The sequence below is a fragment of the Nicotiana sylvestris genome, chromosome 5, assembly GCF_000393655.2.
Source record: "Nicotiana sylvestris chromosome 5, ASM39365v2, whole genome shotgun sequence".
Lineage (NCBI taxonomy): Eukaryota > Viridiplantae > Streptophyta > Magnoliopsida > Solanales > Solanaceae > Nicotiana > Nicotiana sylvestris.
In genome coordinates this window covers 14,783,377-14,799,337 of record NC_091061.1, presented here as the reverse complement: position 1 = coordinate 14,799,337, position 15,961 = coordinate 14,783,377, and the positions used below count along the sequence as shown (strand labels likewise).

Here is a 15,961-nt window from a genome sequence, read left to right as displayed (position 1 = left end):
TTATGTGTTCTAGATTGGATCTAACTCATTTGAACTTTGTTGATGACCTTCTCCTCTTCACAAGAGGAGATGCTACTTCTGTATCCTATTGCACCAAAAGTTTAACACTTTTTCAGAAGATTCTAGACTTAAAGCAAATCTAGTCAAAAGCTCAATATATTATGGAGGAGTTAGCAATGAATTGAAGCATGAGATTTAACAAGCCTTGGGGTACAGTCAAGGGGTACTGCCTTTCAAATATCTGGGCATACCTATTGATACTAAGAAGCTACCAGTCTTGCAGTGGCAACCTCTCATTGACAAAATTGTGAGCAGAATTTCATCATGGACAACAAAGAAACTGTCTTATGCAAGCAGAATATAGCTAGTCCAAACAGTAATCTTTGGCATTCAAGCTTATTGGGCTCAAATCTTCATTATACCTGCTAAAGTCATCAAAGAAATTGAAGCACATTGTAGAATCTATATATGATCTGGGGTGAATACAATAACCAAAAAGTCATTGGTGGCATGGGATAGGATGTGTGCTGCTAGAGGGCTGAACATGATTAACTTAGCCATGTGGAACAAAGCTGCTATCAATAAGACCTGCTGGGAGCTGGCTAACAAGAAGGACAAGTTATGGATCAGATGGATCCATAACTTCTATATCAAAGAGCAGGAATTTATGCATATGGGAGTACCAAAACAAGCCTGTTGGATGGTTCGAAAAGTGTTTGAGGCAAGGGGCGGACTACACCTTATTAGCAATTTGTCGCAAGTCACAGTTATAAAACAAGTGTACCTGCAACTACTAAGTGCACTTCCAAAAGTCCCATGGAAAGGATTGATATGTCAAAACCAAGCAACACCAAAAGCCATCTTCACTATGTGGCTTCAGGTGCAAGGAAGAATGTTAACAGCTGATAGGTTGAAGAAATGGGGAATGCAGATAGATGACACTTGCTGTTTCTGCCATCTAAGACCAGAGACACGAGATCATTTGTTTGTTGAATGCGAGTATGGTAAATGCTTATGGCACAAGCTCATGCAACTGGCTGAAAATTCAGTATCCTCCTATAGACTCATGGGCAGCAAATCACTAATAGAAAACTAAGGGCAGATCTCAGATGGCAAGAGTACTTAAGCTAGTCTATGCAGAGTATATTCATGCGCTGTGAATTGAGAGAAATTCATGGATCTTTGAGAAGCAACCTACTGCATGGGAGGTCCTAGCTAGGAGAGTGGTTTGCATGTGCAACTTCAGAGTTGAAGGCTATATGCGAGTGTTGCTTAGTAATTATAAATATTAGTCATTAACAGGTAGAGACTAGAATGTTTATAGCGAGACAGAGAATGTAAGGTTTTCTTTGTGATGCTTTCTTTTATCTTGTAAAGCAGACCATCTTGGTCTGCTCTGATTTGTAAATGTTACCTTGGTAGTTAATACAAAAAGTTTCATTACCAAAAAAAAAAAAAAAAAACATTGTTGTTTTCCCTCATAATCATAGTGTCCACATTTTCATTCATTGTACAACTTTCTCGAAACCAATTGTTTCAATTTTATTGAATGTCCCACAAAATACTCATCCTTGCTTTGCTTAATCGACAGCCACGAATCAAGAATTCAAGAAAAGTAATAGGAGACCATGTCATAAATAGATTTGTAATATCTTGAATTAAACACTAGGATAAATAAACTAATACAAGGAGAGCTCTTAAAATTTAGTTGAGAGATCTTCAGTGCCAACAACATTGAATACTGAGGCCCACTAAATAAGGTAATCTTTAACGACATTCACACATTAGGTCTTGTCATAGTCCCCAGATAGTACAATATTGGATTTTACCTTTTCGGCCAATACAGAGAAACACATGCATTTTATAGAAGAATTAACTCAAATGGCCGCTCATCCAATAACTTAAACTTAAAATAGTCGATAGAGATATAATAAAGTTATATCTTACGTATTATATATGTATAATTGTGTATAATCAATGTATATAGCTAAAAAAAAGTAAACAGTGAATATGGCCGGCAAAAATGCCTTTTCTATAACTGCAGTTCCCGGACTAGTTTGTGTGTGGCTTGATCATTTTACCAAGTACATCTACCTACTAGCATAGATATCAGGTAATTTTGTCCATCAATGCGTAGACAATAGATTTCTCTACTGAAATTTGAATATTGATCACCCATGATTTTTATCTCATTTCATTGATCGTTAGGCCATACTCGGGAAAAACCATGCATTTGCCTGGCCATGACATAAAATGAGAAGGTAAACATACCTGTCTTTCTACAATTATTGTTCAAAAACAATTTATGTTTCGTTATAGCCACAAAATAATCACTTGGTCAAATCAATATTTACGTGGTATTATTTTGAATTAGACTTGTCACAAGACAATATTCCTTCTGGTTCTCCAGAGTATTACTGAATTGTCTCTAACTAAGAACCAGCAATTCTCTGACCCTATACATTAATGGAATTTAAGAAGCCACCCACCAAACTCCTTCATTGTACTTCTTCTTCTAGCCACAAACTCGATTCTCACATTTACTCCAAACTGTCCTTCCTATCAAAAGTTTATCCGAGATCTATATTAATAGGTTCACAATGAGTGTGATCTTATTAAACGTATAAAAAAGGGGCAGTTCGGTGCACAAAAGAAGGGCAGTTCGGTGCACAAAATATCCCGCGTTCACATAGGGTAGACTACCCTAATGCAAGCGCCAGTGGCTAATTCTACGGCTCGAACTCGTGACCTATAGTCCGTATGCCATTGGTCCATGGGTCCCCTTCATCTTATTAAATGTATAAAACAAAGGGCAGTTCGGTGCACAAAATATCCCGCGTTCACATAGGGTAGCCTACCTTGATGCAAGCGCCCGTGGCTGATTCCATGGCTCGAAATATGTAGACGACTTTATCATTACTCCAAGGGTCCTCTTCATCTTAATAAACGTATACATTACAATATTTTCTTTTCTTGCATAGTTATATATAGTTCGAGCAGAAAACAATAGGTTCAGTAACTCACAAAATGCACCCTGCCTCCGCTTCTGCCTCATAGAATCCTCATATTCCTTCTTATAATCATAGACTTCCTTTTATGACTTAGTATGCAGTAAAAGGAAACTCGTGAAAATGCAGAAATTGATTCAACTTGATCAGCTGGAGAACACTGGAGATGTATCTGATGACACTCGCCAACTTCATGATCAACGTATAGTTGTCCCGACCATCCTCAATCAAATAGCTGATGGATTTGAGAAGAAAGAACAGTCATGGTAATACAACTCTAATATCATAAGCAATTGCAGATTTGATTCCAATGTTTCCTCATTTATGCCTTAAATACTTAGAACTATATGTGAGCTGTTGTTATATGCAGGTTTGCTACTTCTCAGCTTCCAAGTGATTTATCAATTCGAGTTGACGACATCACCTTCTATGTTCACAAGGTAAGTAAAGGACAGTAGGACATTCTGCACAAACTAATGCAAGAATTATTTATCTAAAGTTCTATGCAAGAAAATACAGAATAGTAAAGCCTCTTCTTTACTACTTTTCTCTACTATGTAGGACATTTTACACAAACTAATTAATACAAGAATTATTCAAACAATCACTCATTTTTCCTCTGCCATTGAAATCCTCATCTCTATTTCTAATTATCTACCTCTTTTTTGCTTCTTTCTTATACTCTCTTAGCATAGTTACTAAAGCAATTAACTGTGAAACTTAATGTTGTAAATAAATTAATTCTTCCTATATTTAGTTGAAAATTAAAAAAAAAAATTGTGTCTAACGTTATTAATATTGTCATTATTGTATAATTAGATGTTGAAATTAGGAGATTTAATTGCAATTTTATGTTATAAGTACTAAATTCAAATATGCTACATAGTTTTGTACTTTCGACACGTTTTGCTTCTTGTTGCCTTATTGCTTTTTTGCGCTTTTGGGCTTTTAAGAACACTGCTCCATGGTCAAATTTAGGGTTCTACACTAACATTATACCAAATACTCCTTTCATTCCAATTTATATGACGCTCTTTCCTTCTAAGTTAGTCCCAAAAAAAAAAAACTTTCTATATTTAAACCACAAGTGTCAAACATCTTCACATAAATTGGGAGGGAGGGAGTATTACATAGCTTCATAAAACATTAATCAATTAATGAGAAGTTAACTCAAGTTTATTTACTTACAGTATCCGCTGGTTGCAAGGTGTGCTTACCTAAGAGAAATCGAATTTCAGCCTCAAAATTCACACTTAGGTTATGACCTCAAGCTCGAAAAATTTCCAGGCGGATCAGAAAACTTCGAGATGATTCTAAAGTTCTGTTACGGCCTACCAATAAGCTTGAACCCTGGAAATGTAGCAGCATTAAGATGTGGATCAGAATTCCTAGAAATGACAGAAGCAATGGAAGAAGGAAACCTGATTTCAACAACAGAAGCATTCTTCACATTTGTAGTCCTTTCGTCGTGGAACGATTCCATCACCGTCCTTAAATCATGCGAAATGCTATCTCCGTGGGCAGAAAACCTACAAATTGTGAGAAGATGTTGTGACTCAATTGGTTGGAAAATCTTCAGAAAAAATTCAACAGAGGAAATAACGAACGAAGGAACCTGGTGGTTCGATGATATTGCCACTCTCCGTATTAACTTCTTCTTGAGAATTATTACAGCAATAAGAGTAAAAGGAATCAAACCAGAAATCATTGGTTCATGTATCATGCATTATGGAGAGAAGTGGTTGCCAAATATGAATAGTGAAACGAAAGGAACGGATAAATATGGTAATATAAGAAATGACTCGCAATGGAGTATCACCAGTGGGAGAATGCAAGAAAAAAGCATTGGACAGAATAATAAGGAACAAAGAATAATAATAGAGAGCTTGATTAGTATACTACCTCCTCAAAAGGAAGCTGTTTCTTGCAAGTTTCTTCTACGACTGTTAAAGATGGCGATGCTGTATGCTGCATCACCAGCTCTGATTTCAGAGCTTGAGAAAAGAATCGGCATGGTGTTTGAAAACGCCGGTCTGAATGACCTTTTGATCCCTAGTTATGCAGTAAGTGAACAAACAATAAAGTGAGTTTCCATCATCTCTGAAGTTTCAACTTTCAATTTTCATCTAATTGCAACATATACACTGATATACATATATTATAAGTATATTTATGTATATTGTATGTATATTTGCAAACCCGGTGCACTAAGCTCCCACTATGCGCGGGTCCGGGGAAGGGTCGGACCACAAGGGTCTATTGTACGCAGTCTTGCCCGGCATTTCTGCAAGAGTTTGTTTCCATAACTCGAACCCATGACATGCTGGTCACATGGCAACAACTTTACCAGTTACTTCAAGACTCCCCTTCATGTATATTTATACTTAATATACAAAACACATACATTTGCCATCTATTATTTTTAGGGCGGCCCAAAAATGTAATTATCCCCCAAAAAAACATGACAGTCTGCTCAGTCTTAACCAGTTTCTTTGATACAGTTCAACTGAAGAACAGACTATCTACAATATCGATGTGGTGCAAAGGATATTGGATTATTTCTTGCTATATGAACAGCAAAAACTGCAGCAACAAGAAATGAAGTCGTCGACAACAGTGAATATCAGTAAACTGGTTGACAGCTACCTAGCAGAAATTGCAAGAGATCACAATGTATCTATCACAAAGTTCCAAGTCTTAGCTGAATCTCTGCCTCGACACATTCGGACTTGTCATGATGGACTCTACAGAGCCATCGATACATACCTTAAGGTTATTTTAGTTTCTGCATCAAAAACATACTAGCACTTGATTTCTACAATCAAAGAATACAATGCAGCTTTATATCTTCTACAGACTCATCCTTCACTATCAGAACATGATCGCCGAAGGCTATGCAAGATCATGGACAGCGAAAAATTGTCACTTGACGCATGTATGCATGCAGCTCAAAACGAAAGGTTGCCCCTGAGAATCGTTATCCAGGTAAAATAAACATTTGATTGAATCAAATTATGTTATAGATTAGAGAATAACATAGTTGAACTTTCATCTTATAAAAATGTATCTAGTACTGCAATCTTAGCAAGCATTATGCTGGCCTCAAACTTAGGTAGATTACACTTCAGTTTCCAACTTAGCGTCGAGTATATATGAAGATGCTAAAAAGGTTAAAATATATGAGGCGAGCTGCCAGATTAGCTTTCATTCAAATTCGCAAAATTGGATGAGAAACCAGTGGATATAATAGAGCTAAACCAATCGTAGAAATGTAAACAAAAATCACAAACATCTTACAAATGACGATCTGAATGCTCATGCCCTTTGTATATTATCATACTAAATTGCTATTATCTTAATTTTCATGCTACAAACATCCCTATAGCCAAGGAGTGTACATGTAGAAGTAAAAGGTTTTTATTGAAATTATTCTAAAAACTACAGAATGATCAATGAAAGCATTCAAGAAGCCTAGCATGGATTCTAAAAGTCATAATACATAAACAGGCCCTCAAACTTGGCTGTTCAAACTTGGCCTAGCCAGCAAGTAAGCCCTCTAACTTAGGGTGTGTACAAGTAGACACCTCAAATTGTATAATGTTGAACACGTAAATACAAATGCTGATGTGACACTGACGTGTCACATAAATTTTGGAGGTGTCTAGATAATCATTTTGTAAGTTGGAGCGTTCAACTGACAAAGTGAAGACAAGTTGAGGTGCATACTTGTGCACACCCAAAGTTAGAGGGCATACTTGCCGGCTAAGGCCAAGTTTGAGGGCCAGTTTATGTATTATGCCAGTCTAAAACCAGGAAAAAAAGAGGTTCTGTTCCGTCACCTAAGCTTGTGAATGAACATAGAAGAATAAGTATTGAGTACCACCTAAAACCTTATAGACATGCTGATACAATTCTAAATTTTAAAGAGAATATTGCAGGTTTTGCTCTCGGAGCAAGTGAAGATGAGGGCTGCAGTACAAGGGAAAGATATTATAGCAAGTGATGACTATAACTTAGACAAAGAAAATAATTGGTTATCTACAAAGAAGGAGGTCAAGTCCCTTAAAGAAGAACTTGAAAAAGTGAAGATACAAATGACAGGTCTTCAGAGGGATTACTCTGAGCTGCAACAAGAATATGAAAAGTTAAACAACAAGCCTAGAATTCCATGGACATCTGGATGGAGGAAGATAAAAAAGTCTGCTCTTTTTAATAGAAAAATGGTCGAGGAAGAAACTCAAGAAGGCGAAAATAGAGTTAAACCAGGCCGCAGAGGAAGCATCAGTCGAAGGCAGTCCATATCTTAAGTCCCACAATTATAGTTCTTATGTATCTGGTAGGTAAGAACACCCCTTGGGCTTGGAGTAGGCTGCCTGCATCACACCCCTAGGGGTACGGCCCTTCCCCGGACCCTGTGTGAATGCAAAATGTTGTGTGCACCGAGCTGCTTTTTTTTTTTTTAATGTATCTGGTAGATGAACTGATAAAATTACCGAGTTTTATGTAGACAGAAGGCTAGTTTGGCATTGACGGAGATTGGATACAGCTTGTAATCAATCCTGCTTGTAAAAAATGTGTAATCTTGGTTATCTATAGTGATTGTGAATTAGTCTTTTCAATATTATGTTTTACCATTACATACTAGAGCACCATCATTTCTATTTTCAAAATAATGTACTAAGACTCCCTGGCGAGAGTCTATCGGAAACAGCCTCTCTACTCCTCCGACGCAGGAGTAAGGTCTGCGTACACACTACCCTCCCCAGATCCCACTTGTGGGATTCCACTGGGTTGTTGTTATTGTTGTTGTTGTAGTACTAAGACTCCCTCTTTTCTTGTAAAGTATAGTTTTCAATAATCACATTTGCAGTATAAATCGAATCAAGCAATGAATTAAACCTCAATTCTAAACTAGTTGGGGTCGGCTGTGGATGCTACATGAGGATGTCGGAATCATCCATCCTAGCACTACTCTTATCCAAAGACGCTTAACTTCAAATAGCTGATATGATTCAGTGCATTAGTGTTGGTATCGTCTAAAGTATTATTTTACTGGCAAAGAATTTACTCTAGTTCCTAATTTACCAGCTCGGAATACGTTATGCTTTTGAGTCATAATTCCACTAAATTTTGATAAACTTCTTCTTGCTCAACGTAAAGAACGTCACGAACTCTCTCATATCATTCCTGGCTTCAACATTATAGAGAGAAAATACTAATCCTTGATATGTCTTCCATTAGAAAATATTTCTCATTTGCATATACCATACTACTACTACTATACAATTTCAACTACCATACAGGCCATCCATGTAAGAGAAAAAAACTCATGTAGATCAAGCTCTCAAGCTACAAAAATCAGCATATCTCTAAAAAATGATAGAAGTACTATTTAATTACTAGCATAGAACACCAAAACATTTGCATAAGTACAAATAACTGGTATGTTCCATACAGAGGCGCATTGGCGGAGCCACATTCAATCAAGTGGTGTCAATCGACACTCCTTCACCGGAAAATTACACTGTATTGCTAGATATATTTTTTTATTATGTATATTTACTATACATTGACGCCCCTTGACTTTTCGATGTATTTAATTTTTTATATTTTGAAATCCCTTGGTGGAAATTTTGGCTCTACCACTACAGAGGCGGATCCAAGATTTGAACTTTATCAGTTCAGATTTGTAATTCGACCACCTTCATCTAATTTAGTGGGTTCAATATCTACTACTTGTACATATTTAGTGGATTTTTAAACACATATACATGGTCTAAGTCAAAAGTTATGGGTTCAGATGAATCCGTAACTTGTTCATTGGATACGCCCCTGTATTCCAAGATACATAGGTGAGACAGAGCCAGGATTTGATTTATTGATTCTGAATTTGCCGCGGAACCCATAGCTTGTCTTAGTCATTGGATTCACAATCAAATATTTATACATTTTTAATGGATTTTCTAATATACAGAAAGTACTAAACAAATGTTACTGGGTTGGCCGAACATATGCCAACAAACAAGCACACAAAAAGAGCTCCTATTAGCATAAGACCTCATATTGTTCTAAGGGAACTTTGACGCTAAAGCACCAAAACGATACCTGTCCTCTTCTATTCGTCAGACAAGTTCATCTTCTTTGTCTCATCACCTTCGAAAATGCTCATTTGGATTGCATGCTCATATTCTTGTTTCTCCTCATTCAATTTCCGTATTGGGAAAAGATCCAGCAATTTATGTGTTTGGTACAATGAAAAATGTCTTTTTGCAAAATAAGTTATTTCTCTGAAAATTAGTTTGGAAATATTATTTATTAAAAAAATGATCATAATATCAGCAAATTAGATGGCGTTTCGATGGATTTTTTTAAGTACTTATAAATATTACAATAATGTTTTAGTGTTGGTTGAAGCGATTGATATAAAGTAAGAGTTGAGACAAGTTGCAAAAAAATAAAATGATATCGGTCAAAGAATGAAATAAGTCATTTTTCCTATTAATACATTATATATTCGAAAAATATATTTTGATAACCAAATACTACATTTAACTCCTTGAATGAGTCGTCATGCTAAATGTGCTTGCATCTGGTGTTTACACAAAAACAAGTAATTTAATTTTAATAATAAAAAATTAAAGTGAAAATACATATTACGTTTAAGTAATAAATGTGTATACGAAAAATACTTGTTTAGCCTTTATTGATTTGATGTAAATGCCGAGTACAAATAAATAACAACCTGGTTTAGCAATCAACAACAGCCCCGCCTTTCTTCTTATGGTAGGAGTCGTTGTTGTGCTCTACTAGCACGGGTCAGTGGCTACCATCAACTTATTACTCAAATGTTTGAATAAACTACAATTGATACCGAAAAATCATATAGTCGACCCCAACAGATTTGGAATTAAGGTGTAGCCGTGTAGGGAAATGAAACTATCAGTATACCGTCTCTGATTGAGAGAGCATTTCCATTCCTTGAAAAGCCAGTGAAAGGAAGTAGACAATTTAGCTGAAATTAACACCACCTGCATTAGTGGATATGAGCTTTTACCAAATTCAGCTTTCCAATAATAATAAGATGGCAAGGGGAATTGGAGTTTGAGACTAAGAAAGTTGACAGTGATAACTATTCCACACAGCTTTTTTACTCATAAGGTCTTTAACTCCACATCCCTTTGTATCCAACACAACAAATATAATACGCAGAAAAGAAAACATACAGAAGAATAACATGAGATAACAATATGATTTGGCCTTTCTTTTTACACCCAAATTCGAGTTCAAAGTAAACCTCAACTCGTGGATTCAAACAATTAGCTGGTAACCAAAGCACCAACTTATCTTTCTCAGAAAGGCCATAAGGAGTATCCAGCTAAAGATTTCATCCAATTCCTTCTATCCAACACTGAATCATGCTGAAGGTATCAATATACATCAAATGCAGGTATATCTACTAGTAAAGCTACAGACTTTACTCAATGTCTCGGTTCTGAGGTAGAGTTGAACTCCTCAAATTGATCTGTCAACTCTCTTTTCCTGTTAGATAAGTAAAACCAATTGTCCATTTTGCCAAATGTTGGCAAATATACTTTGATCCATAATATGGCATGTTCAAGATTCACACTTGCTTCTTCTTAACACGGTATGGGTATTTTTGGTATATGCTTATGCTAGTCATAACCAATGGAAGTGCCACAAGGCAGTATGGCGAAGGAGGTTTTCCATCAAAGATGAATTGGAGCAGAGCAGTGACAAGAAGCGCAGACACAATGATAAATCCCTGCGGCAATTTAAGACAAGCAGGAAGAAATAACATTGTCAAGAGAAGTATGGTAAAGGAACCGTTACAAAAAATACAGCATGATATACTCTTTAAGGTAGCACAAAACTAATATTCCCTCATCTTATTATACTTGATCTTAACCAAAAGGCCGAGAAAGGTATATGGCTTCATCTCATTATAGGCCAGACAAGTTTAAAATAAAATAAAAATACAACCATACCATTAACTGTTTCCTTCCACCATGAACAATCAAGAAAATATGTTACGAGTTAGAAAATAGAAAATATTCTAGGGCTCCATTTTAAGTGGCATAGTAATGTGCCAGAGCTACAAATGCTACAAATAAATCAAGGGAAAAGGCGCAAAAAATGCCAAACTATAACAGAGAATATCAAGAATGTTTTTTCAAGCCTATTCAATTTCTGCACAGCTTCTAAAGCATAATAAGTTCAGTGGACACTTACCTTCCTTACACCACCAGCATACGAAGTCACAAGACCAACAAGAATTCCACCAACCGCATTTAAAATAACAGGGATCTGGAACAGAAGAAATAGAAGTATCACATAAAAATCATGAGTTGAACCCGGACGGATCTGATTCATTTCCCAAAATGAACAAAGAAAAAGAAAATGAATCCAGGTCATTTGATATTTGATAAACAAAATTATGTAAACGACCAACTCATGGGACAATTTATTTCCTCAACAAACCAATTTTGAAAGTGACAGTTGGATCTGACCAGAGGAGAAGATGCATATGACAATGAAACATCGGGTAAATTGATACTCCCTCCGTTTCAATTTATGTGAACCCATTTGACTGGGCACGGAGTTTAAGAAAAGAGAGAAGACTTTTGAACTTGTGGTGTAAAATGAAGCACATATATTTTGTGTGGCTATAAATCATTGCATAAAGGTAAACTGTTTCCAAATAGGGAAAGAGGCCATTCTTTTTGGCACGGACTAAAAGGGAAATAGGTTCACATAAATTGAAACGGAGGGAGTATAAGATATCTCCAAGTAGAAACTATAAAGTTTTTTTTCTCAGAAAACTTAATATTCAAGGCGGTTCCTGTTTCTGAATGTTTTAAGTATTGCAATACCAATTTAACCAGCACCCATGACATAAATGATAGAAAAAGAATTGTATATTGGCGAAACTGATTTACCAAAGTTAATGCAGTCCACCCGTAGAAGAATCCGTGCTGTCGAATAGCTTCTCCATCTGGAGACTTGGAAGTACTACTTATCAAGCAAAGACTCCCAATAATGGACATCTCAACAGTCATCAAGTAAGATGAATGTTTCTTAACCTGTTATAGACAAGAAGCATATCAAAAATGGAGGAAATGCAAAATACCCTTTCATAAAATAGCAGTGTTCACTTGCCTGAGATGCCCATTGACACAAGGCAGAAGCCAGACCAGAGAGCACAGATGCAAGCAAAACTGGTACAATTCCATAGAATAAGACCTCATCGGGGTTACTACTACTACTTGAAGCTTTGCTAGAGCCTTCACCAACACTTAATAGGACAGCTGCGAGGATTAACAAGAAAAGAGCCCCAATTTGTTGAATGGATTGCTTCTGCCTGAAAAAGGATAAAGCATTTTGGGGGGCAATCAAGGCTCTCAGGACTCACCTGATACACAATTAGTGTACCTAACAAGACAGTTCGTCTCAAAAAAAAAATTGAGAAATTAAAAGAAAAACAAGAGTTGGTCTACACAGAGACCTCGGAATGTCATAAAATTATTAATTCAAATGAAAAATATTGCAACCAACAGCTAAGTGAAGCAGATGATGCAGAAGAAAAAATTCTATGAAAAAAAGAGAATGATGTAAAAGAACAGTTTATGTGGAAACAGAGAATGTTTACCAGATCTGTTTGACATCCATGTCGAAATAATAAAATATTACCATATTAATTATGTACAATCTGAGAGACTAACAGCCTACGCAATCGCACTGTTGCCAAAGGTAACCAAAAGGTACACTTGTTCAATAATCTTTTTTAAGCAAGGACAAAGAAAAGAATATAATAATCAATTAAAAAAACTTTCAACAATGTTTCGGATCAAACATACTAACTTGCACAGTCACCTGGAAAAGCCTACCTCAATAATATGTAAGTAAACAAGGCTGTGAAGAACAGTTTTGTCTGGTTCAAGATTGAAAAGGTCAGTGAATCAAGATTTTTATATGAAATCTGCAATAAGCTGTTTTGGAGTGCATAGATAGCAGCAGGCAGCCCAGATGCAGTCAAAGAGCCAAATAAGGTCCACTCCCTGTACATTTTCTTCAAACTGCCTTCTTTTGCCATGAGAAAAAGAGCACAAATAACCTGCAAAGTAAAAGGAATGTATGTAAGTAAACATGTGGAACCATGGAGTGGAAAACAATGCAGAGAAGAAAGTAGAGAAATTTACCTTGACTACTTCACATGTCAAAACAGACGAAGTAACTATCACTTCACGCCTGTAGGAAGAACAGAACATGAAATATTGACGTCATAATATATAAATCTTACCAAGGAATACAGGAGCATTTATCACCAAACAATTCATATGAAAGAATAAGCACAATATTTCCTATATCAATATAGTAAAAAGTAGCAAAATAGACATAATAAAAAGCATCTTTGAGACAACGAGAAAACAAGAAAAAGGTGGAATCCAGTCAACCCATAGGTGCTCTTAATTTGATATTATTTTTGCATGCAGTTTTGCTCGTCAAACCGTTCCATTTGATGTTACCATCCTGACCTGGACCTCTAGCTAAGGAGCTCCCCCTCCCCCCCCAATTGGAGCTTTCGGGATGATTCAAGGGTGGTCCCACATGCCTCGCTAACCTCACGATGATGTTATGGATTTATTTTATTATTCTAGAGTATTCGAACTTGCGCCTAAGCCCATTGTTTAGCTAGTAGTATAAATAGGAGTAGCGGAGGATTTTTACCCAGCTTTGGATTAAAGTTTATGTAAGGCTCCATGAAGACCTTTGGGTTCTCGAAGAACTCCTTGATTTAACATTGAAGGTGGATATCTTCTTCGGTAATCTACTCCCATATCTTCGACATCTTTGGGATAATAGTTAGGTAATTAGGATGTAATTAGTGTTATATACTAATTGTGTCTAATACTATCAATTTGGTTTCTAGATCCTATTTTCTCTCTTTTTATTATAACGGTAGTGCCCTGACCAACTTGCGTTCACCTCGACTAACTCCACCGGGATACCTGCTACCTCACACCAGCACAGGTACTAGGTAACTCTGCCCACCAAAGCTTGGGTACAACAACAACAAACCCAGTAGTTTCCCACCAAAGCTTGGGTAGATGAGAAGAAATCACCTAATGTTTTTTGTCTCAAATGAGAGTTGAACCTGAGACCTCATGTTTCTCCTCGGGTGTCCTATTTTCTATCTCTTCTTCCTCCTTCATTTCTATTTTCTATGGGATTGCCCATGTTTGCTATTTCTTCCATCGTCACTATGGTCGTTGCCCGTTGTATAACCTATACGTCTAGAGAATCTCTCCTTATCCTTCAAAATTCCATTAAAACAGACTTTCAAAGACTTAGGCCTTTTCCCAAGGTACCATCCTTTATCTCACTCCATATTTAGTAGATTTATATTTCTCCAAAATGCATTCTTCTCGCAACATGAATCTCCATAGCCATTTACCAAAAAAATTGGATTGAAAACTGATAATTCCTGGTCCCATTTCCTCACAAATAATGTTCTCTTCTGCCACATAAACCTCTTTGCCGTACTTACAGTCACACAAATCAAATACAAAATAGGTGGGTGCATTAAAGAGTGTTCTCACTAAAGAAATTGGAAGATGCCCTCCAATGGACCTCTCTTTGCAACTAGCAATTCTTAAAACTTTTGAAAGCCTTGTAACTAAACTTATAATGTTTGCTACATACTCATACTAAACATCAATAAGAAAAGTCCGGATAAACAGATTCCACGTCTATCCAATTTGAAATTTAGAATGGTGATGACCACCCAATAAACTCGAACACATACGATGCTAGCTTAATATGAGGACGAGCCCTGGCAAAACGTTATCATTACTCCTTTAGTGACTTGGTTATGCGTTCAATATGCGGCATATGGTATACACACTTTCCCACTCCCATACACTAGCCAGGAGTCCGAAAAGCACTTCATGCAAGGGGTAAGCCCTTATTGACAACTACATTATACCTTTCTCCGAAAACTTTCAATACCTTTCCTTAAACGGGTGAATAATTTTGCCAAGGATGTTGTACAAACACCAATTCTATATTCTAAATCGAGAACACATCCTCACTACTTAGACACTTACTTGTGACATATACATTCATGCCTATAATTAAGTAAAATTAATATGGTGTTGGTACTGTTCCCCCTTTTTATGAATGTTTAACAATAATTCTAACACCATATATTTGTCCCAAAATTTGCAATATGTTTCCTTAAATAAGTAACAAATAATGCTTACGATATTGTACAAGCCAAGGGCGGATGTACCATATAAGTTACTGTTAGCTTTGGCCCAGACCCAATATATGTGTTAAGAAATTTACTAAATATGTACGAGATATTAAATTTCGAACCAGTAAGCACCCCGAACCCATAAAGTTCAAATCATGGATTCGCCTCCGGTCACTAATCAGGCACATCTATATCATAGACAATAAGTTACACCTCACACACTTCACATTTGAATTTAAATACACATTAATATGTTCAAATAACTGAACTGCATTCTACACAAAAAACACTAATAATTAAATAAAATTATAGTGAAGGGGGAGTAATTTGAACCTGACAAAGCGCTTGGAGATGAGGGGCTGAGCACCATACTGTAGGGTGAGAAGCAGGGAATAAAACCACACTTTACCGCCCGTTTTTGCCGTCGTCGGGTTCTCGGAGTTTGCTTTCGGAGCTGCTTTGGATACTGTAACAGCCATAACGGGTCAACCCGAAATGTAGACACGAATCGGGCTGTTTTTATTCGGATCCTTCAATAATTGCTGTTATCGAAAAGCCAATTAGAAATGGTGAAGGCTTTTTGTAAAGCTTCGTATTGCTGGTTGGTTATGCCGTAACTGAGTCAGTTTTACGATGTCGTTTTGTGAAGATGACTGAAATTGACCGTACTTTTGGTTGA

General features: G+C 36.5%; 2 protein-coding genes and 1 long non-coding RNA gene across 4 annotated transcripts; 1 reads left to right on the top strand and 2 right to left on the bottom strand.

Annotated features, from left to right (window-relative positions):
- Positions 1–3,131: 3,131 nt before the first annotated feature.
- On the top strand, positions 3,132–7,627 carry LOC104248184 (BTB/POZ domain-containing protein DOT3). Of its 2 annotated transcripts, none has more exons than XM_009804384.2 (6): positions 3,132–3,274; positions 3,379–3,448; positions 4,199–5,091; positions 5,510–5,780; positions 5,865–5,993; positions 6,947–7,627. In XM_009804384.2, exons 1-6 carry the CDS (start codon positions 3,132–3,134, stop codon positions 7,313–7,315), a joined length of 1,875 nt encoding a protein of 624 aa, XP_009802686.1. In that variant the 3' UTR covers positions 7,316–7,627. The 2 variants fall into 2 exon arrangements, with proteins under 2 accessions (XP_009802686.1, XP_009802685.1); XM_009804383.2 differs by having other exon boundaries at positions 6,935–7,627.
- On the bottom strand, positions 3,133–9,256 carry LOC104248185 (uncharacterized). The gene is made up of 5 exons (XR_716398.2): positions 9,114–9,256; positions 4,911–5,060; positions 4,430–4,537; positions 4,226–4,358; positions 3,133–3,243 (listed from the first exon to the last, which is right to left on the bottom strand). It is a non-coding gene; the product is annotated as an uncharacterized lncRNA (long non-coding RNA).
- Positions 9,257–10,124: 868 nt separating this feature from the next.
- LOC104248183 (UDP-N-acetylglucosamine transporter ROCK1) lies at positions 10,125–15,890 on the bottom strand. The gene is made up of 7 exons (XM_009804381.2): positions 15,616–15,890; positions 13,226–13,274; positions 12,914–13,140; positions 12,186–12,387; positions 11,966–12,109; positions 11,259–11,333; positions 10,125–10,791 (listed from the first exon to the last, which is right to left on the bottom strand). Exons 1-7 carry the CDS (start codon positions 15,759–15,761, stop codon positions 10,630–10,632), a joined length of 1,005 nt encoding a protein of 334 aa, XP_009802683.1. The 5' UTR covers positions 15,762–15,890; the 3' UTR covers positions 10,125–10,629.
- Positions 15,891–15,961: the final 71 nt, after the last annotated feature.

What these genes read in the sequence shown, in the direction of transcription:
- LOC104248184 (XM_009804383.2), top strand. Translation starts at nt 3,132, where the DNA reads ATGCAGAAATTGATTCAACTTGATCAGCTGGAGAACACTGGAGATGTA. An exon ending in GAGAAGAAAGAACAGTCATG is followed by an intron (nt 3,275 to 3,378) that starts GTAATACAACTC and finishes TGTTATATGCAG; the next exon opens with GTTTGCTACTTCTCAGCTTC. An exon ending in GTAAGTGAACAAACAATAAA is followed by an intron (nt 5,092 to 5,509) that starts GTGAGTTTCCAT and finishes TCTTTGATACAG; the next exon opens with TTCAACTGAAGAACAGACTA.
- LOC104248183 (XM_009804381.2), bottom strand. Translation starts at nt 15,761, where the DNA reads ATGGCTGTTACAGTATCCAAAGCAGCTCCGAAAGCAAACTCCGAGAAC. An exon ending in ATCTCCAAGCGCTTTGTCAG is followed by an intron (nt 13,275 to 15,615) that starts GTTCAAATTACT and finishes TTCTTCCTACAG; the next exon opens with GCGTGAAGTGATAGTTACTT. An exon ending in TGTGTCAATGGGCATCTCAG is followed by an intron (nt 12,110 to 12,185) that starts GCAAGTGAACAC and finishes TGTCTATAACAG; the next exon opens with GTTAAGAAACATTCATCTTA.